At 44.4% G+C, this 22,421-nt stretch overlaps 1 protein-coding gene across 3 annotated transcripts; it reads right to left on the reverse strand.

Moving 5' to 3' along the window:
- Positions 1-335: 335 nt before the first annotated feature.
- LOC119229469 (mitogen-activated protein kinase kinase kinase 12-like) lies at positions 336-22,403 on the reverse strand. Of its 3 annotated transcripts, none has more exons than XM_037489828.2 (14): positions 22,247-22,403; positions 12,514-13,081; positions 10,176-10,359; positions 9,899-10,090; positions 9,277-9,435; positions 7,644-7,802; positions 7,241-7,349; positions 5,521-5,630; positions 5,202-5,318; positions 4,534-4,671; positions 3,287-4,013; positions 2,504-2,571; positions 2,062-2,350; positions 336-1,899 (listed from the first exon to the last, which is right to left on the reverse strand). In XM_037489828.2, the coding sequence occupies exons 2-14, from the start codon at positions 13,046-13,048 to the stop codon at positions 1,810-1,812; spliced, it is 2,877 nt and encodes a 958-aa protein (XP_037345725.2). In that variant the 5' UTR covers positions 13,049-13,081; positions 22,247-22,403; the 3' UTR covers positions 336-1,809. The 3 variants fall into 3 exon arrangements, with proteins under 3 accessions (XP_037345725.2, XP_037345726.2, XP_037345724.2); XM_037489829.2 differs by lacking the exon at positions 22,247-22,403 and adding an exon at positions 14,932-15,272 and having other exon boundaries at positions 336-1,896; XM_037489827.2 differs by lacking the exon at positions 22,247-22,403 and adding an exon at positions 14,932-15,272.
- Between the last annotated feature and the right edge of the window lie 18 nt (positions 22,404-22,421).

The following is a 22,421-nucleotide window of genomic DNA, read 5'->3' on the forward strand; positions in this document are numbered from 1 at the left end:
AGTTCTGTTTTTTTTGGCAACACTGTCCTGTAGAAGGATTCCTGTCTTTAAATCTTGGGGGGCACAATCCGTTTTAAAATGTTCTACAAATTGAAAGTGAAAAACTTACCACCAGAAAAAAAAATCAAAGCTGCCTTTTTTCTAGCTTATTGATTGGAACCTGATCATTCATAAGGAACGGAATGCAGTTTGCACTGATTTGCAGTCAGAGTGAACCACGAGGCTTGTCAAGGGACACAAGTACATCAAGATCAGAATTGTGTTTTAAACTCTTATGAAGAAGCCATATTAAAAATAGTTACCATTGCTTAGCTAAAGAAATGTTATCTCATTAAAACAAATGAGCCATATTATGGATCAACATATAAATTAATCTTCCATGTTGGGGGTCGGCATTAGATAAAAGTGGCCAGATCCTGATTTCACAAGGCTCTTTTGTAGGTAAACTATTTTGTGGAAGGACAGAACAAAATTCTGCTTAAGCTAATTAATTATTCATCTGCCACAAACTCTAGTTTACTAACGGAAACTCATCTTTACTGATACGCTGCAAACGTCCGGCAAAGTCGCACCTTAGTGAAAGAAAACTGCAAACGATCTGATATTTGTGTGTTTTGTGTCCCCGTCATCCATTTGCCTTTAGTCTGCAGTCCAGTGGCTTTCTTTTTCAATGGATGGAGCTAATATTCTAGTGACAAACGAGCCACGCAAACTTCATCACAAGCATGCTTTTCTGATGCTATATACATCCCTAGATGTTCAAAAGGGGATTTTTAACTGGTATTGCGTTTTAATACGGTCAACACTGCAATACCAATAAAATAAATTTAAAAAAGCCCATCTGCTCTCAGCAAAGTCAGCTGTGGTTCTTCTGATCTGTGACATGACCGGAGCGGACATATTGCTTTTTCTTTGTTCACACGTTACTCTTTTATCTGTGTTTTGATGCTCGGACATGACCAGAGGCTACAGTACATTCTACTAACATAAGCTTCTCGAAGTTCAAATAGAGTAGTGGCACCTAGTAACAAACATCAGCACCTTTAAATTATACAATCTCACGTGTTAAAAATTTGTTCATTTTACAACATCACATATTTACATAGATATTAAAACACAGGAGTAGAAAATGGCAAAACATAATCCATGACTCAAATGTAAATAAAAATTGCAAACAATATAAAGGAAAAATGTAAACATGTTTTTCTTAAGAATGTCAATGAATTCACTGTAAAATAACAATAAATCAATGCATAACATTATGGGAGGAAATGCAATATGACACGATCATCACAAGAAAATTTGTACATTTCATGGACTAAGTGCAAGCAGAAACATCAGCAGGTGTCCCAGTGATGTCGACAATAGCAACATTAGAATATAATGACACCCTGATAAGACGTTAGAGTCAGATTCTCATACGACGTGATGTGAAATGATATGAGACATTTTCATAACGGAGATTAAAAAAATACACATGGAAGGTGAAACGAGACGTTAATAGACGACCGTTTGGATGGCGCTTTGACGGCCGCCGCTCCGTCAGCTCGCCGTCAGTGTTCCGATCCAGTTTCAGGTCGCTCGGAAACGGTTTATCTCAGAGGAAATGGGATTTTCTGTTAACCCCCCCCCTCCACACCCCAGGACATCAGTGCTCTGAAAACACTCACCGAGTGAATGTTTTGACTTTCCTGCTCGTGATCATCTAGAGAAACGCCTCGTTCTCCCGCCCCCCCCCCCCAGGGGGGGAGCAGGGGGGGGCAGGGGCAGGTCGGCAGGAGTTGGGGCGGGTTGAGGTGTCGGGGTTTTTCACCAGTTGGCTGCAGGCCGGCTGGGCTCAGCGCTGCCCGAGTGGTCCAGCTCTGCACTGTCACAGTCCGAGTCATCGTACAGGCCCTGCTGTGAGCCACAGGAACAGGAGATATCTGAATTAGAGCAGCAACAGACTCCAATGTGGACTACAAAGGCAGATTTTAGTATCTTTTAGCTCCTCTATATACAATATACAATATATATATCAGTCTATAGTATAGTATCAGCATTATCCTTTCATCTCCCTACCTCATAATTGTGATCATTAGTAGCGAGTTGGGTCTTGACTTGTCGGAGAACAGCTTCCTTCTCAGACAAGCCGTGGGTCGAGTCGGACGGGTCAGCAGGAATCTCCGAGCCCTGAGACAGCAGGTCGTCGCTCTTGTCGTCGAGGCGCTCGTCGGTGTTGGTGCTGACCACGTCCGGCGTGCCGCTGTGGGAGTGGTCGGTGGTGTTTCCCTCCTCGCCGTCCGACACCGACAGGTTCTCTGAGCTGAAGTTGGACAGGGACTGGCACTTGGTCATGCTCACGGGGCGCCTGAGCGGGAATAAGAATAAGAAAAAACGTTTGTGTCTCTTAGTATTGAATTGCAGCTGAACATAAGGATCACATTTTTTTTTGTCGACGGACATATAAATAGAGCCCACGTTCAGTTATTATATATAGTATAACGTTTTCATCAGCTCGTACCGTCTCCTTGGCAACTCCACTTCACTGTCCACCTCTCCCTCCTCTTCTTCTGACGACACTCCACGTCTCTGCAGAGAAAATGAGTTTGTTAAAAAAAAAATAATAATAATTTCACATTCGCTAAAACCCCCCGAGCCGCCCTGTAAGACGTCACCCTGTAAGTGTGTGAAAAGTCTCACTTTCACAAAGCCAAAGGGACGGAGATTTTCAATGACTCAATCATCAATGCTTCTCGCTACAAATTCATCATTTCATTTCTAAAATGTTGAACATAGAAATAGCCCCAGCTAACTCATGTTAAACAGGAAGTTGAGGTTGCAACTACCACTACTTATAAATGCAGTAATAAACGACTTAAAGGTCTTTTGACCACACTTTGTGGTTTCCATGTCTAATCGTTATTTAGAGCATGGCATCGATAAAACGAAATAAATAGTACATTATATTGTTATATTCAACAGATTAGAATAAGAAATACTATACTGTACAATTCAATCTTAACAGCGTGACAGCAGTTCCTATTGTTTGTCACCTTCACAGATGCTGATTTGTTTTGTAACTGAACCCTGCCCTAGACAGTTATTTATACAACTTGGTTTGAGTCAAACGTGTTGCTTAACTGGGAACCAATCAAATCAAAATGTTGTATTTCCCCAAAGCGTCTCACTGCTAATTAATCTTATGACCCTTAGAAGGCAGTGAAAAAGGATTTAGTGAAACTAGGCCACAACTAGACAGGCCTTTGTCTAACTAGACCACGGCGGCGCTGTTGGGGCTCCTCACCTGGCTGCGCGTGACCGCCGCCCTGTAGAGCAGCGCAGCGGGAGTGAGGCGCTGACTCCTGGGCGAGCGGGTGACCACCACGCCGTCCTCCTTCTCCTCGCCGTCGTGGGAGACGCGGGGGCCTCCGAGCGCGGGCGCCCGCCCCGCTGCGGCGCCGGCGGCTCCCCCTCCCCTGCCGCACGGCGAGTCGGGGCTGCTGGAGAACGGGATGGAAGCCGCGTCCTCGCTGGGCGTGTCGCTGCGTGGGGGCGTTCCCGCCAGGTCATCCGTCCGCACGCTCACGTCCGGGCCCTCCTCGGGCCCTCGGGCCCTCCTGCTCTCCCCCAGCCCGGCCGACGCGCTCTGGCTGCCCGCCCTGTCCAGCCCCGGCATGACCTGCCCCTTCCTCCGGCCTTCGGCCTCCAGGGTGGTTGAAATGAGGTCCGGGCTGGAGGAGTACATCTTCTTGAGCAGCAGATCGTGCTGCAGGCCTCGCAGGGCTGCACTGGGGTCTAAATGCTGCTTGCTGCTGGGAACGGACGAGGTGGCGTTCACCATGGCTAAGGAAGAGGACAGAGTGGCTTTCAGCTGAGCAAAGTCCCCGCTGCTGCCTTTCCCGGCCTTCCTGTAGCGGGGCTTTCCTCGGCGTGAGCGGCCAGGGGAGGTAGATCCCTTGTTGGGGATTGTGACCAGTGTCATTGAAGAGTCCAGTTTGGGGAGGATGACCTCGGACTTTAGTAAGTCTGGCCTGGGGAAGAAAAAAAAACGGCGGGAGAGAATTCACTTTTAAAAGCATTAATTGCTTGGTGCAATGATATCGTGTGCATTGTTCTCTACATACATTGAAGGAAATATTCTTTAGTTTTGTAATCCACAACCAAATAAATACAGTCTTAAAATTTTACTCCGTGGCACTCGGGCCCAAGACCATGGTTTCAAATTAAAGATGTGAATGTTGGTCATAAATATCTATAGTCAGTTAGATTGCTGGAAATGTTACTGAAGCAAAAGTGATCTTAATAGTTTCCGGATAACAATGGAGGTGCGCATGGCACAAGGAAATCTGCAATAATTACCTGATCTACTACAGGCAGTAAATGTTGGATTCAATTGAATCAATTGTTGATTTTGGTCTCATTTGTTGACATTAACACAAAATCACCAGACTTTTCCCCTAAGATGGCCTTGGAATGCACATAACATTAAAGAGAAACTTGACTAGCCACAGATAAATGCTGCAAACTTGAGTAACTCCCCGCCGTCCCCACCTCTTGCTGTATGACGGAAGCTTCTGAGGCACGTTGCGTTTTTTCATGAGCTTCTCCATCGAGTTGGAGGAGGCCGACTGTCTGGAGCTTTGGTGCTTGAAGCAGCCCGGGTACTTCTTGTCCAGGGAATTCTCCCTCCTGATGTTTAAATACAAAGCCAATACTCGTCAAATGGATGCCAATGGATATCCAGCATGGAATAATAGAGCAGTTAGTCGCATGCAGTGGCCCAGTGTGACTGGGCGTAACGGCCCTTCACTTTGCATCACTTTTACATGCCGTTTCATTTTAAAAACACTGTTGATGGATAAAACTGTTGTCCAAAGCACTTGAATAGGTACAACCCTAGTTTTTCAACTGTTAAGAGTGCAATATGTTTTTAAAACTGAGTAAAGCAAACTTTAGTCTACTTGATTTCTAACAATTCATTTGGCAGGATTGATACATGCTTTTTACTCACATTCTCAGTGCAACCTTACAGAACTCTGGACAGAAGTCTAATAAACAGTAATTCAGTATTTCATTTTTTCAAGTAGATGTAGAGCACTTTGTAGAGACCTGTTTTTACTTAAACTTTAAAAGCTCTCTGTTATATTCCCTTTGACTTCCAAAGGTGTCAATAAAAAACAACAACAAAGTTTTCTGATAATCAATGACAGTTTTCTTACTTGTGCAGTTCTTTCTCTTTGAGTTCCAGCTGCAGCATGATGGCATTGAGCTCCATGTAGAGATTGTTGGCTCTCTCCAGTTTCCTCTCGTAGTGCTCCCGGATGTCCAGTGCGTGTCTGTGCAGGGAGACATATGAGAGAAAGACTTTAATACATCTATCTAAATGTACAGGCTTTCTAATGGTTGGCTTTTCTTGGTCTTTGTTAGTAGTACACATATAGTAGTACATATACTGTATACTGTATATATGTATCTTACAATCTGTATTTCAGGAAGTTAAACATCTTTTTGTGTCCAGGTTACACTCCCTTTGCTCACCTGAGTTCTTCTCTGCGTCTTTTGATCAGCTCCTCGTCCAGCCTGTGAAGACACGTCCCTTCAGACTTGATCTTCTCAAAGTGGTGCCTCACCTCATCCCTCCACTCCACCTGAAAAAACACACGAAACACATCAAGCAGAGCAGCTATGAATGGTTTACAGTAACTGAATGTTCCACCATTTCACAGGTACAACAACGATGACAAACTTTGATGTAAAGGTCTCAGATATTGTCTACTACCAACCATGTGATCAATGCTTTTACTCACATTAGTTTAATTACTCTCTTTAGCTAGAGACCCACTACCTGCTCCATTTCATATAAAGTTTGTTCTTTCCATCTACAAAGACTTTGTATGGACCCGTTTTCTGTTTTTTATTATGATTTGTACACTTGGAAAATCCTGCCATTTGGGTTTTTTCTGGCAAGTAACTTCATTTAAGTAATAATATTAATGGGCAATATCAATTATGAGAATAAACTACATTGCACCAGGATCTGCTAATAAAGCCACCAAGGGGTCACGTGTATCACTATAACAAACCCATTAAACTGTCAGATGATAATCAATACACACAGAGCAAAAATGAACATGAACTGACATGACAGGAGCACCGAAAAAGATGCAACATGAGCATTTTCTTGCACACAGCGGAGCGAAACAGCAGTTATCTGATACCTGTCGTATAAAAAGGACAAAGGAAGCCTGATATACAAGCATGTGCACGTGCATGCACGCACGCACGCGTTCCATGTGTGTGTATTTCTTCCTGCGCGTGAGTGATGCTCTTCTTATTAAGCTAATGGACTCTTCTACATCTCCAGTCCCCCCCCCCCTCTCTCTCTCTCTCTCTCTCTACTCTCTGCGCCCTACCATTAAAGCGATCAATACACTCCAGCAGCAAATACTTCTTTCTAACGTCACAAGAAAAATCCATTATGGGGTTGCAGCAGGGGAAGGGGACAGGGAGAAATAGAGGATCAAGGATAAGTGGAGAGAGTGAAAGAGGTTTGTGTTTTGCATCATGAGACATGGAGGACGCACTGGGTTGCTGCAAAAAAAAGGAAATTAAATCTTAGCAATTTTGTGCGTTTGTGTGCGTCAGTGTGTCTTACAATTATACATGCTTGAGCTATAAATGGATTTCTGGCTCTGTATGGCTGAGTAAACACATATCTTCCACATAATTATGCTTTTCTGTTCCGCTGTCCTTCATTTGTTTGGGTCCCCAGCGGTCTAACATATCGGTCTTTGGCCTCCCCATCCCCCGCCCTTTCACAGACACACCCTCACCATCACTCAGACCTTCACCGTCCCCCTTGGATATGAAGGGAGGCTGCAATCTTTGACAAGGAACAAAGACCAAGGAATCAGAAGTAATATGTTTTGATTGAAAGGACAGGTATTATTAGTTGCGGGGGGGCATTGCAGCTGCACTGCTTGTAGTTACTGCAGCAGACTGGAAACTAATGGGAGTAAGTTGACAGCAAAAATGACTATTAGAAATACTGGCTGCTGTTGACAGGAGGTTTTCTATTAAGAGAAATATATGGCTCATGCTTACGCCATCTGTTTTGTCTGATTTATTTATATTCACTTGACAAGGTAGACTGAGACTTCATTACACATATGAAGTGTCTCTAAGTACTTCATGATTAAAGTTAAAACATGTCATCAAATAAAATTCAGGATTCTTGGCAGAGATAAGGGAAACTCACCTGAGTCTGAAAATAGGTTTCTTGTGGAGTCGATAGTATATCTGCTGATGCGATGTCCAGATGCAGGAGAATCTGCCGGAAGGAAGGCCTGTTTCTTGGCTTGCAGTTCCTGTGCACAATTTAAACAAATATTTGGTCAGTAGTGTAATAAACATTGACATGAATAACCTTGTGTCTCTTATTATTGAGATCCCTCTGGTATAGTGTTTTCAGCATAGATCTACAGTAGGTGTAAAGTCAATTCAGAGCACTGCGTAAAATATATATTTTTTATGTTGATTTTATGTCTATTAACCTTCTAAGCTTCTAACTTCCTAATATTCTCTTGGTGCTGATGCTCCAACATCATTCTCTGTCTGCTTCCTTCTCCCTCCTCCTCCCCCTCCTCCTCCCCCCCGCTCACCAGCATTGCCTCAGGAGTAGTTTGAAGCTGTCGGGGCAGCTATCGGGTACAGGCAGATGGAGACTGTTGTTGCCCACACCCCAGATGATGGCAGAGGAGTCCACGTCCTTATAGGGCACCTCTCCCGTCAGCATCTCCCACAGCACGACGCCGAACGACCTGAAGGGAGATGTGGAGTATTCACTTTCAGACACATTGATAAAAAAGATGCGGTATTTAAGACCCTCCCCGATACAAGCGGCCCGGGTGAAATGTCACACCTTCGACTTTGGCAGGAAGGGATCTTGAGATCTAGATTACGAATCTGAAGACATACATTGCTGCTGTAAGAAAGCAAGCCTTGCAGGCAGCCTCCGGTGGCTTATTCTAAAAGGTTTAATCAGTTTGGTATGAAAACCTTTAGCAATACTAACATTTTCGTTAGTAGTTCAGCATAATCCACAATAATGTACTGTATATTTTGGATTCCCTTTTATGTATATATATATATATATGGATCATATGTACACTTTGGAAAATACATCACAGCTCCAAAAAAATAAAGTAATTAGTAACAACAGTTTTGGCCACAACACAAAGCTTTCCCTCACCACAGTTCAGTGTTTCATTGATGAGCTCCGTCTTTGTGTGGTAAAAGGAACCGAGAGAGCGGCCCTATGGGGAAGGTAACTAAGGAGAGTCTGTTGTTGGAGATGCCAAGAGGTTGCCATGGTGACCATTTACAGTATCCAAGGTGCCATCAGCATCGCACACAGCGTTGAGGAGGCGTACAATGTTGAATTCATGGTCTCTTCTCCATCTACTGTTTATTAAATAAACATTAGCTAGAAATAAGTAACTTAATTTCAAAGTTGAACCAAGTAAATATTCACTCTTAATTAGATGAGTTAATAACCGCAGGAGCAATTATTGTTGAATTGATTTTAGTTCAAGTTAAACATTTTTTAAAGCAATTTAGTTCACTCAATTCTAGCTCTGGCTTCCTTATAAAAGATCCGACAGTGACATGAGTTGTAGCAGCAAGTATGTCGGCACAACACAATACTTCACCATATAATACAGACTCGCTCCCTTCGTGGTATGATCTATGACATGAGTTTACATGCATTTAAGCAAAACTGGACAACACACACCCGCGCCGTGTTTTCATTCCACAGGAAAAGCTTTTTAATCCTATTTTCACTTCTCTGCTAATGCACTGCTGGCCCCGGGCCAAACCATCCGCAGGCTTGGAAGGTTATTCCAGCCTCTCCTGAGCACTGCAGCATCTGGCAAATCAATTATTAAATTAGCCAGCGTTCCTTTCAGGACGGAGAGGAAGAGTGATGGAGGGATGTAGGATGGGAGAGAGAGAGAGAGAGAGGGGTGGGGGGTATTGGGGTGGGGGGGATCAGGGCTTAACATAGGGCAACCCATCAGATTTGGCCTGGGGCCCTATAGAATTTCATGTAATGAGATATTGTACATAATACTCAATAGATTTTCTGGAAATAGGATCCTGTGCTCTATACTGTAGTAGGCTGTAACTAATGGGATTTTATGTTAATTCAATGACAGATGAGACAAATCATAAGGGGAAATTGCAGAGGTTCACCAGTGCAAAAGGACAGTGTAAAACGGTTGTGACACCTACCAAATATCCACTTTCTCTGAAACGGGTTCGTTGCGTATGACTTCAGGAGCCATCCAGGCCACTGTACCAGCAAAGGACATCTTGGTGCTTTTGTCACTGAGCTCCTTGGATGTGCCGAAATCAGAAATCTTCACTGCGTCATCATAAGTGATCAGCATGCTGGAATGAAGCAGTAAACACAACGTTTGTATTGGAGTTTATTTCTGGGTACAAACTAGAGAACAGCTGTCTGTCTGTAATCCAAATGTTTACCAAATATATTAGTATTTGTATTTTTTAACAGTCAGTTTTTGTGTGGGAGTTGAGCTGTTGCAGGGTTATAAATTTGCCCAATCATGGCATCTAAATTAGTCCAATCTAGGGATCTTTGTAGAGCGGTGGTTCTCAAGCTCTACATGAGGAATACATAAATCTTGTGGTTTGCGAGATGATTAAAAGGAGGGAAGGAAGAGAAAAATATTTTCTGGATAATTGAATCTGTTCATGCGTCTAAAAAGCCTCACAATGAGCGGAGCTTGGTCCTAAGCTTTAATCGTAACCATTCAGTGACTTGTTTGCTTTATCATTTGGATTACACATCGTTAACTAAACAACTCATTTCCACCAGGTCTCCAAAACTCACTTTGGTGACTTGAGGTCCCTGTGGATGATCTTGTGGAGGTGGAGATAGTTCATGCCCCCGGCGATGCCCATGGCCCAGTCCATCAGCAGGGAGGGATGGATCTGCCTGCCCGCTCTCAGCACCTCAAACAGCTGTCCTTGGGCACAGTACTCCATGATGATACAGTAACACGGCGCCTGGGTACAAATACCCCTGTGGAGCACAAAACGGGTCAGAGAGGAGTACAGTGCTCTGCCCACCTCGTGATCCAATGAACCCACCGATGGTTCCTACTTACTTGAAAGTGATGATGTTGGGGTGCTTGAGCTTGCGCAGGTGCTTGATGTCCGTCTCTTTGATGTTCCGCACTTTCTTGACAGCCACTTCCTGTCCGTACAGTTTGCCCAGGAAGACGGCGCCCTGCGCTCCGCTGCCCACCCACTGCAGGTCAGATATCTCCTCGAAGGGGATCTCCCACGCCTCTGAGGTCGGGGGGAAAAAAAAGAAGATGGGAGGCCAAGCGGTTAGTGAGTTTATTGCTGTAGTAACATGTGAACTATAGACACACAGTAGATTGATGATGAGAGGTTATTTGGACATGCAGGCTGACAGAAAGCTTTAACCACTGCGTCTTAAATGAGTAGGGAGTTATGTTGTTTTACTAGATTTTGTGAAGATTTAGCAGTAGGTTTAATTTTTAGTGTTGGCTTTAGAGGTGAAGGTGCTGGTTATTAGCGGACTAGTGTCCCGGACCTAGTGTGAGCCTGTTTTATCTGGGGGCCAATGGACTGGGCCAAGGGCATTGTTGGGGGCATGATTCATTTATTTTAAAAAATTTAAAAAGACACTTCATACCAATAAGCCTGAATGTTAAAGCTAAAACTAGTAGCAGCAAGCATACAGCAACACACTGTGCTATTTTACAAATATATCTTGGAGCTTTAGCAGTAAAACCGGTTATAGGTTGTGGCTCTTACAGTCAACAAAGAGCCTAATTTTAAAATATTTTTCGGTTGTTGAACCTCACCTTAACCTAAAAGACTCAGTCTGTGCGGCCTGAGAGGACAGGAAGCTCTAATCTCCTGCGGCTAATTCTCCCTCAGCCTCCTAAATCCTGCTTAGTGCCATTGTGGGGCCGATGCAAAACAGGGGTCCAACGCTCAGGAGGTGGGGTGGGTTATGGGGGGGGCGAGGTTGGGATTTGAGAGCCTAATGGGGATGTACGCTGCATAGGGAGGTGGAGGGGGATGATGGTACTGGTGGTAGATCTGTTTGTGTGCATGTAAAGAGAAAAGAAGGGAGTGGGGGGCAAAAGTGTGTGTGTGTGTGTGTGTGGGGGGGGGGGGGTCGTCCCTCAGGTCGGCCATGTGGCCGAGGACAAATCATTAATACAGAGAAAAAATACAGCCTGCTCTGCTGCTGTTCCTTAACTCACTGAAAGATGATTTATCACATTAATAAGATGTTATGAATAATTAATGATGCCCTGATAGATTGAGGACACTGTCTCTAATGAGCCCCTCAAATGTCCCACAGTAAAGACATAAGGCCACATCAGACACACCCCAACGTTGCCAGGTCTGCTTTGTTGATCTGAACATTTGATGAAGTCTAAAGCATCGCCAACAACCCCTTAGTCCTTCACAATCCATAAAGAACAGATCATTTCTCTGCATTGTTGTGCTCCATTGTGCCTCCCAATCAGAGCTTAAGAATAGAGCATTGTGAGAAGGTAGATAGGCATTCAGTGGCGCTGTCCCTATTTATGTCACTCTTATAATATCCGTTTTGCTCATGCGAGTGGAGAGAGGAGGGGAGCAGCGAGGTGCAGATGGGCTGGGGGTGATAACAGCACAGGATGAAAAGGAGAGAAAAAGGAGACAATGAGAGATGGATGGATGGAGCGGGTGGTGTCGAGGGGAGGGGGTGGAAGTCAAAGAGGGTGAGAAAATATATGTACACATAAATTTTCCATCACCAGGCCTGATGTGCGGTGCTGTATTTATCCTATCAAGTTTGTTTTGGCATCTTATTTTGTGTATTTGTGCCAATGCTCGATATTCAATGTTTTTTTATTTGTGGACCTCTTTATGTGTGTGTGTGTGTCCATATTTGGGCTCCCATATGCGAGTGGCAGGATTGCGTTAATAGAGATGAGAGACGCAGGTTCGGAGCGTGGCCATGCATAATTCATGAAGCAGATTTGGCGGGTAGTCCCCAAGGGAGTTGTGTGCTATTGTAGTGGCTGCAGACATAAACAACACAGCGTCACAGGGAGCTAGTCTTCATTGGAGTGGGGGGGCGGTACGAAGGAGAAGGTGCGGTGGGCCCAATCAGCCATGGTAGGGGTGGAAATATCAGGGGAATATGAGCCCTTTGCAGCTTTGATAGAGTCTCTCTCTGGCTGCAGCTCTTTCACGGCAAGGAAAGTGTTTGTTTACAACATGGCCTTTGTGGGAGTCATTTTTCTACCAACTGTTTAATGTAATTAAACTGGAGGATAAAATCATTTCATTAGCATATCAAAGCTCCTCAATGGAATTAAATGGGAGCCGGAGCTCGCGTCTTTGGAAACCAAGTGCGCGCAGACGTGTTTGTGTGCTTCCAGCAAAAAGGTCTTTGACTGCTCGACTCACCGTCCAGGCCGTGTTTGTGCTCTGTGGAGTACGCCTTGCCAATCATAGTCCAGACAGGCCGCAGACACCCAAACAACCCCTCCAGAAACCCTCCACCCCCTCCGGTGGAATGGCACTGTAGCCTGGCGACACCGGCATGGCTCCTGACGGCGCTGCCATCCATCTCCTGCCCCTCTCCCTCCGTCCGTCCTGGACTCCCGTCATGCTCGTGTAGCTTCAGGACACTGTTGGCAAAGTGCTCCTGTTGATCCTCGTTCGGTGTATGGTTGTGTGCACAGGTCTGCCCCTCTCCTCCTCCTCCTCCCCCCCCTCCTCCACCACCACCACCACCACCGCCGCCGCCCCCCGGCTCCACGGCGCCTCCGGTGTCTATGGAGAGGACGTTGCGAAGGACGCACTGGGTCGGGGTGAGGTCCATTTCTGGGGTGCAAGGTGTTTCGGCATCGAGGCGACGGAAGGATGGCGGATCGGAGAGCGGGCTGTTGAAGCCGGAGAGGGAAGGCGAGGGGGCACGTGATTCATGAATGAGCGCCATCGGAGCCGTCGGTCATCAGAAAAAACTAGAGAGCTGGATAAGACCAAAGGGAGGGAGACAGGAAAAGAGAAAAAGAGGAGGGAACGTTAGAATTATTCTCTTATCCTCTAGGAGCAATGACGGTTTATTCGGCAGAATATTTTTAGGAGTTTTTAGGAGAGCGTCGACTCTGGAAGACGAGTATTAAGACTCCTATAAGTAGGCCCTTGAGCTATAACTTATCGTGAGTGGCAGAGGTAGGCAGTTGACTGACTGGTTGGTCTGAAGTTTCCTCCATTTCAGACTGACATGAAAGCACACCTCCCTAAAACTGTGATCAACATCACAAAGTGGCCCATTCATAGTTTCTGTTGGATCACCCACTGCTTTTTATAAAGACGGACCCTAAGGACTGTGCATACAAGGTTGAGAGTTCAAACCAATAGTGCAGAATATGCAATTGCCGGTAAATTGTTCATCATTGCAAATAGATGAGGATGAAACAAAAATGAAGGTTAGGCATTTCTGGCAGTCCCTACACTTCAGAATTTCTTTCAATTTGAATGGGTAAATAAATATGTGAGTACAGTGGTGGGCGCTGCGTGTGCTTAGCGAGCAATGACACCAACTCGTGGGCCATGATGTCCAATATCCGAAGATGTGAAATCAATGCCACCTATGTAGAACATGATTCAGTGGACAAAGAACAAACGACAAGCCTGTCCGGATCGTAAATCAGAGGAGGCCTCAGCTCAGGATTACCCATAATGAAGTACTGCAGAAAATAATATCAGACGACCTCTAACAAAGCTAACTTGGCCAGGTGCCACAGCATCCCAGTATCTCAATTCAGTAATGTCCTCACAGATCTTTACATATATAGTATCGAATTACTTTTGGTTTATGATTCATGTTCATGAATAAGCAATGTTTGCAGAATGATTTACGTCCTACGTGTGGAAGAAACGAGGGCTGTATAATGACGAGAGGATTCTGTAAGCCTCCTCAAAGCTTGTCATTGCACGGAGAACATCACATTCACGCTCAGCCGGGATTCTAAATGCATGGTATCTTGTCAGTGCCTTTTTTAAAAAAATGATCCAGTGCTCCTCTGCTGTCTGACAAGCACGCCGAGAGGTGACAGGTTTTAAAATAATGATTGAAATCAACATCATTTTGTTGTTTTACTGCATGCGAAGAAAAACAAATCGCAAAATTGCAAACATGCAGCTGGTTTGGTTTGCAGGTGAGGAGAGACTTCCAGTACATATCCGATGTTTATTTCAGTCAAATTACTAAACTTTAATGTATTAACATTCTATTAAGACTGTTATATCAACCACCGAACTGTGAAAATATATTCTCCTTAAAGTGTCTGATGTATTATCAGCCCTCAGCTGTCTATAACCATCAATAATTAATTAAATAGAGAGAAATCATAGTCCGAAGCAAGACTGGGCCCGAAGGACGCGTCAAACAAACCAGAACCATGCAGCTCAAAGTCATTACAACCTTCTGCGCAGAGAACCCAAACCCACCCGGACACATCTGGTGTCCGCAATCTGGAATAAATCCTTCACATCCGACTGACCCTGCCCGCTAACAGCGCCGCTCCGGCTCGGACTGGATCTGTTCTCGAGGTACCAGCTGCGCTCCGTCACAGGCCGGCGCACCGTGGCAGTGTCGGATGGGTTTTTTTCTCCCCCCCCCCCCCCCGCTGCATCGCTGCTGGAGCATCTCTGACGCCGCTTTCCAAACACACTATCGCGGTTCATATGTGAATAACAAAATAGACACGAAACGCTTTTCTCCCCTTCTTCTCGCGGATGATATCCGGACACGGTCGATCTTTTTTTAGTAGCCCACCTAGAACGCCGAACGACGTAAAAACAACGTGTCCCTACCTCAGTGGCGACAGCTGAAGTCCATCGCTGGGGACCACAAACGCCTATTCCACGCGCCTGATAATTCTCCCTTTCTGGGCTCGTTCGTCGGTGTACAAAAAAAAATCAGCATCCACGCTCACTCCTCCTCTTCCTCCTCCTTCTCCCTGTATCCAACGACGCTCCTCCGCCCTGGATGACTGGAGGTCTGCGCGTCGTCTCTCGCGCCTCCCCCCCCCCAGCGAGCAGTAAACACCTTCTACAGCTGGAAATACGCTCCCTCGGTTCGCTTGTTTGTCCTGCTCCTACACCTCCTCCTCCTCCTTTTCCATTCTCCTTTGAGGTTGCGATCTGCGCACACACACACAATGAATGTATATGGTCTCTCTCACATATATACACTCGTAAACACGAGCGTGGGGGGGGGATGAGGGAGGGATGCGGTGTCGGTGTCCTCCTATCAGGGGACGAGCGCGCTGTGACGAGCTCGGTGCGGTGAGGCAAGGACACGACCGCGGCAGGTAAACTGGTTTTTGCGAGCGTGCGGGGCTACTTCTGGGCAGGGGATGAAGGGGTCAGACGGTGTGCGAGGTGCATCAAAATGATGTCATCCCTAAAGCATGCAGCATTTGACTGGACAGCGTCGCGTAAATCCCTCCAAACCCTATTAACGCCGTCTGTATGGAGTGTAGTTGGTGCGTAATCTGTGAGCACGACCCAGTCTGGACCATGAAGGCAGATCGTTTTTTAATGTATTATTATCTTCTCCAATCTCCACTGACCCATTTCTCTGCAATAGGAAGAGTGGGACAGCACGGGACCTAAGTGAGACTTTCCCCAGGTGGGATTTGTTTCCCTCGGCGGCTTCAATTATAACCTGAATGAAATGAAATACATCACTCTTTTAAACAACCGACACATTGCATTTTGTGCCTGCAAATACCACAAAATCCTTAATATCGAGGGTTACTCGTTAATGGAGATGTTATTTCCAAAGCGTGGCGTTCCTGCCATTGTCCACGAATGAATTCAATCTTTTACTTACAAGACACAACAAAGTCAAATAAACCAGATTTAGAATGTTGTTTGAGCTGTTTTCATACAAAATAAAAAACTCCAAGTCCTTAATGTACATAAATAATTTTAAGGGACAAACTGCATCCTTAAAAAACTCATCATATCACAACATTTCTAATCACTTTTCTCAAATCACACAACTATAAATCATAGAATTCCCGCATGAGTGAATGTTGGTGTAACTCTACAGGCCCGACTGGTAGATCATGAAATCACTGTAAACATAGAAGAATCTTCCCGAGAGTCAAACCGTTTGGCAGACACACAGGACGACGTGATGGTGGAACAGCTGGAGATCTCGTGTCTGAGCTGTGTGCTTACTGCGGCCGTCTGAACAGTTGTAGCTACATGACCCTTTTTGAATGCTAAATCCAAATCCGGCCCTTATCTCCCAGATTAAGCTCGTGTTGGGCTTAAACCCTAACGATGACCTCATCGTGTTAGTTGCAGACAGTGGGGGGAAACCCTGGCTTACGCTCAGACCTGGCCCCGACCACGTGAGCCTGACAACCTTTCGCGAGCACGCTCAAAGCCTCCCCCACTTCTTCTCTCTTCAAAGCTTCTTGAAATAATGATGAAAAACAGGTCGCCGCGCTGTGTTTCACGTCTACGCTAAAGCGAGAGTTCAGGAAATATTGTGCTTCTGTTTTCATTTGTTCATATTTGAGTCACTCTGTGCCCTCCTTACTCCACATGCAGCCTGGCCAAATGACTGTAAGACTATTTGGTTTCCCTCAGGGATACAGAAGCACCATAACAAGTGATCGCTCTACAATGTATACACAACAATGGGTGAAGAGCAAGACAAAATCATAATGGACCTTTATTATGAAGGTGACTAAATGTTTAACTCCTTATTTTCTTTACAACATGTCTCAGCGGGACATTGCATTTAAATTACTTGTAATAATTTTCATGATCTGATAAAAAATTGTCTTTATGTTCCCAAATGGATATTCAAGAAAGGCTTGCCAAGTATACTGTGGTTTATGAATGTTTAATGTTAGTCTTTATATCACATGAAATAGGGTGGGCAAAAATCAGCTCTTAATAATTCTTTCTATTTCATGGCATCCATTTCTAGAATTCTGTCTTAAGGCGGTCTGAATGGAGCAACACATCCTCTATTCTATTTCTTTTTTTTCTTAAAACTTTCTTCATGAATTATTCATCGGTGCTGGTAGTTGCAGGACGGCTCCTTATCGGAGAAGTTGAGTCCTCTGAGGGCCTTTCGCTGTTGCCTCTGATGCTCACAAACACCGCTTCTGCTTCTGTTGTCGCAGAAGCAGCATAGACTGAGTGCTGCAGGGTATAACTCCTTATCAAAAAAAAAAAAACTCAAATCGGAAAAGTGAAAAAGCTATATAGAGTACGTATATAAATTCAATGGGAGACTCATTGATTTTCAAAGACTGTACAGGGGATTCAGAAAGAGCTACGTGCGTTCTCCTGCCACACACAATTCCCCGCTGCACACGTGCAAAGACCATCTGAGGAAGAATGTGCTCTCGACAAAGCTTCAATCAGAATACTGAATTAATGACTGCACAACCTTGTGGCCATTGTGGTATCCAACCAAATGGCTGATGTAAAACACTGCCGTTGTTTGGCAACATGCTCATAATCCGCAGGAAAGAATTATGGAGACGCCTGCATTGACGGACGTCAAGAGGAATGCCGCGTGTTTGGCTGGGAGTGTCCCGTGTGCTGTGACAGGTACGGTGCTCACAGATTATCAGCTAAGGGGGAAGGTAGAGGTGGGTGTGGGTGGGTGTAGGTAATGAGGAGGGTGTGTGTGTGTGTGGGGGGGGGGGCATTTTTGGCTCTGTAGAGGGCCTATTTATGGATCCTCATCGAGAGCCCCTTGTGTAAGTCTTTGTCACTTTCACTCACACACTGCTGAATAGGTGGCCAATCATCTAATCCACTCAAATTTGGTCCTAGAGGGAACGTGAACAAAAGAAGCGAAGATAATTGGCTCTCTGCTCCGACAACATGTTGACTGAAAGCTAACAGCAGAATGCCAGAGATGTCCTTTCAGATTTCCGGTGAGAGCAAACAGCCGAAATGTGTTTTCTATATTAATGTGTGCTTATGTACAAACGGGTGCGATCCCTTCCTGTCTTTTGGGGGGAGCTGGTGTTGGACGGTGTTGTCATCCATCGGGTTTGTGTTTCGCCCCTGATGGGATTCATTAAGGATGGTGCCAACCAGTATAGGTGGGCGGATACAAGGGGTTTGTTGGGTGGGGGGGATTCTCTATTTCAACGAGATGATCTCACCTTCCGTCTGCAGCTCACGAGGAAGAATTTTCATTCACAAAGTTTACCACACACACACACACACACGTTCATGAGCGCATGCACAGCCTACACATCTCCCAATGGGATGCAGGTGAAAAAGTTGAGCCATTTGAAGTGATATTCAGGTGAGATCACTGTTGGACCGCACGATTCCTTCCGGTGTTGAAACTCTCTCAATGACGTTTGATCACGTTAATCGTTCAACAAAGTGTTGGATCAGAAGTTACATTTAAAATTTACAATTACAAACACTGTGAACTGAAGTTGATATGGGGAACATCGGACTCCATCGGCTTTGGTAATAATGGAATAATATTAGCATCAATTTGAATGGGCAATTTTAAGCTATTCGGTTAGTCTAAAATAAAAATCCCACCCATTTTAGCTCTGTTTGACCGTTTCAGATTGGCAGCTGGATTCTCGTAATGTCACAAAACGGAAATCTTCTCAGAACATTCGCGGTAAAATGTGTCCATGACAACTGGAGAACCATATTGACTAATTTGGGGCGCTCACTAAAATATACAAATCCAACATATAGATCAAGCACTGCTTTGATCTGCCGGGGAGATTAGTGGCGCGTCTTGATTTCCCTTTGAAACCTCCGAGAGGCAAAGCAGCCATGCGGCCATGCGGCCCTGCAGCCATGCAGCCAGGCAGCTCGCTGAGGAGAGCCTCTGGCAGCGGCCCGGTCAGGAGAGGGTTAATAACAATAAAGAGGAGGTTGGAGAAACCTTCCTGAAAGTCACATGGTTTGTGCCGGGAAGACGTGGGCGGAGGAGCGGGAGGGGGGGGGGGGTGGAGCCCGGAGGAGGGGTCTGGAGCGTGTTGCCGTAGAAACAGAATTCTCGGTTGGCCATGTGAAGTCAGAGGCGTAATATTAGGCGGTGACTGCAGTTAGATGCTGCTGGTGATGCTAAGGTGGGTGTACGGGTGGGGAAGGGGAGGGGAAGGCGGATGACTCACACTGGAGGACGCACTCTGCATTCTAATGGATGGACCCACATTTGGACACACACACACAATCGTACACGCACAAACAGATTCACACACCTTCATTGGCGATGTTGCCTACCAACCCTTCCTTATGTTAGAATCTCCCATTTTTCCACACTGCACAACGACTACTGTTCAAGGCGGCCCGGCGTTATCCTGTACCACTCTACTTCAACTTATAATTAATTCATTATTTCAATGATAGATCCATTAGTGCTCGGCTTGACGGCTTCACTTGCATGCGTTGATAAAGGGCATCTATTAGAGGGAACCAAATGCACAGACAGGCCAGTAATCTATAGCCGTGTAATTGGTGACGGTATAATTGCACAGCACACATGGCAATTAAAGAGTTAATATGTTTAAACCATGCTCAAGATTATCATCGGATTAACTACACTTCCCAAATGCCCTTGAGTGTAGAGGATCACCAGCTGTTTCTGGGGAAGTGTTAATAATTATGTGGACAATTTCTTTAGGCTGTTGTTTAGAGGGTCTTTCCTTTTGGCCGCAGGGAGACAGTTTGTTCCTCACTGCATCACGTTTAGGAAGAAGGATGCCGTGCTAATGAACTTTTTCTCTCTGGGTCTGGGACAAGTTTTTTTGTGATGCCTCAGGGTTTACAAAAGACATTCATCAATGCAGCCAGTGCTCATACCGGTGAAAATGAAACATCCCAAATTTGTAAAATAAAAATCCAATATGTTTTTAATTTCTGTGATATATAAAACTCATGTATTTCATGTAATACTTTGAAATAGTGAACTGAGGATTGAATCATTTTGTTCTTTTTATAGTCATAACACTGTAAATGTCACACTGCAAAAATATAATAGAATATATAAAAATGAGAATATAACTTTAGATCATCCCCACCTGCAAACTTTTATAATAAAGAGAAGACTTCTCTTGTACTTGTATTACCATTATAATAATTAATGTACAGTGATGAACATATTAATGAGCACTATCTTATAAGCTTTGGACATTACTTGAATATATATAAATATATACAAAATACAATACAAAAACCGCAATTTTCTTTTGTTGTTGTTGTTGTTGTCCAGTTTGCTTCTTACGGAGACAACATACAGTAGCTTCTGCAGTGGAAAACAGCCTCTGCAGGGTATTAACTCAGTGGAATGTGACGCACACTTGCCCCACAGCAAATGATCTACTTTTTGAATGGACGCTGCTTTGCCCTTCCTTTTAAGGACAGCCAGGGCTGGATCATTTCCCATCATCGCCGCTTGTAAAGCTGGAAGCAGCAGGGAAGATCACAGGCAGTGTGACGTTTTCTCGGTTCCCACCCACAGCGGCATCTCATGGTTTGGGGCGAGCCAATGGGGTGGGGTGTGGGACGGGCTGACTGTCTGATACGTTGCTGGCTGGTGAGCATCGACATTATCTTCAGTCTTGTTTATTTTAGTTTGCCTGAGACTATGACTCATTCCATTTTTTGGAAAAGGGGACAGCTACAGCACTGTATCGCTTGAGGATAACACAAAAGAAACCAGGTATCACCAGGTGCTTATGAGCAGTTCATCCAAAATCCAATCATTCCATCTCATATTTTTTATTTAAAGGATTTTTACACACCTGAACACTTAAGTCCATCTCAATTTAACTGAACTTTGTAATGGGTCAGATAAGTTAAATGCTATTTTAAAAAGAGATGCCTTCTTCAAGAATATTCTACATTTGTTTAACAAATCCAAGCAATTTTAAATTGTATATGTATATTGTTTGTACAACATAATAAGCAAGAATGACCTTCTAGCCTAGATTGTTTCTAGCTTTATTTTTATCTGTTCCAGCATACAGCTGTACATGTCCAGTAATGTTCTGTCATCACAGACCTCCTGTTTAATGTGAGGTGATCATTTTAGAATTTAATTGATATATTCAGAATAATAAGATGTTGAGGCACTGTTTCCTAAATTTGTATTCTGGAGGAATACCAGTCATCAATTATACACAGTTATGCTAATTAAACCACTTGACTGGATCACATATTACCTCTATTAAGAGTCATTCATTCATCCGTAGTAAAGAGGGCAATTATCTATTGGTACAATTCTGTGATGGAAGTGATGGGGCTTTTAACGATACGTTATATCAAATTTGTAAAAAGAATAGTGTCGTCTAAAAAACAAGTTGCCAACTTCAAAGAAACATCCATAGTGCAACATAACCAGGCTTCAGGAAGTGCGCTGTCCAAGGTGCTGATGAGGGCTGAAAAGCCCTAATGGCAAATACAAAACTAATAAATGTATTATTTTATCTTGTGACAATATTGGGATTTTGGAATGAATACTCTCGTTTTTAGTGAATGTTTAATTGTTTAATCTAGCCATTATGAAACGATTAAACAATGTATTTGTTCACACAAATGTGGATTTTTAGAGCACAATCCGCAGTAGAGTAATTGTATATAGACTGAGTTATTGCATAACTCAAACATTAATTCAATAAATGTGTTGTTTCTCCATCATATGAAGCTGTAACGGAAACAACTGGACCGTCTTTTCAAGAGAAACCCAACAACCTCCCCCTCTAAGGTACACGTGAGCCTTCTTCAAATCGATGTTCATCGATTTAATTAAGCTGAAATAAAGGGTTGTCAACGTGCCAGTTGAGGTGGTGGCATGCAACCAAGGGAGATCATCTCAGCAGAGTGATTGACCTACAGCGCCACCTCGCTTTTGTTGATTAAACCTACGTTGCATCAAATGTTTTACTGGAGCGCTTCACTAGCTTCAACACGCGTGGTTCCGAAAGACACACATTACATCTCTAAAACTTTAACAGAGCATGTGAAAGTGTCGCTGGTGCAATGTGTGCACACGTTTAGTGCATTCAGAGTGAACAGTATTACTAGTACTATTTCCAGCGTCGCCGCGTGTATGATTTACGCGCTGCAGGAAACAGATTCTACAAAAGATTTTTTTTTAAGCTACCTTTAACAGGATCGGTGTTTTTGAATCCAGCGACGCACCCAACTGGTTTTCACTGGTCGTTCGGATGTCCACACAAGAAAAGCTGTGAGAGTCGAAGAGTGCCTCTTCGGGGTGAATACAACAGTGGTCCCATCTGGTTAATTACCTTGTCAATAAACCTTGAAGGTAATACCGC

This window comes from Pungitius pungitius, chromosome 8 (assembly GCF_949316345.1).
Source record: "Pungitius pungitius chromosome 8, fPunPun2.1, whole genome shotgun sequence".
Lineage (NCBI taxonomy): Eukaryota > Metazoa > Chordata > Actinopteri > Perciformes > Gasterosteidae > Pungitius > Pungitius pungitius.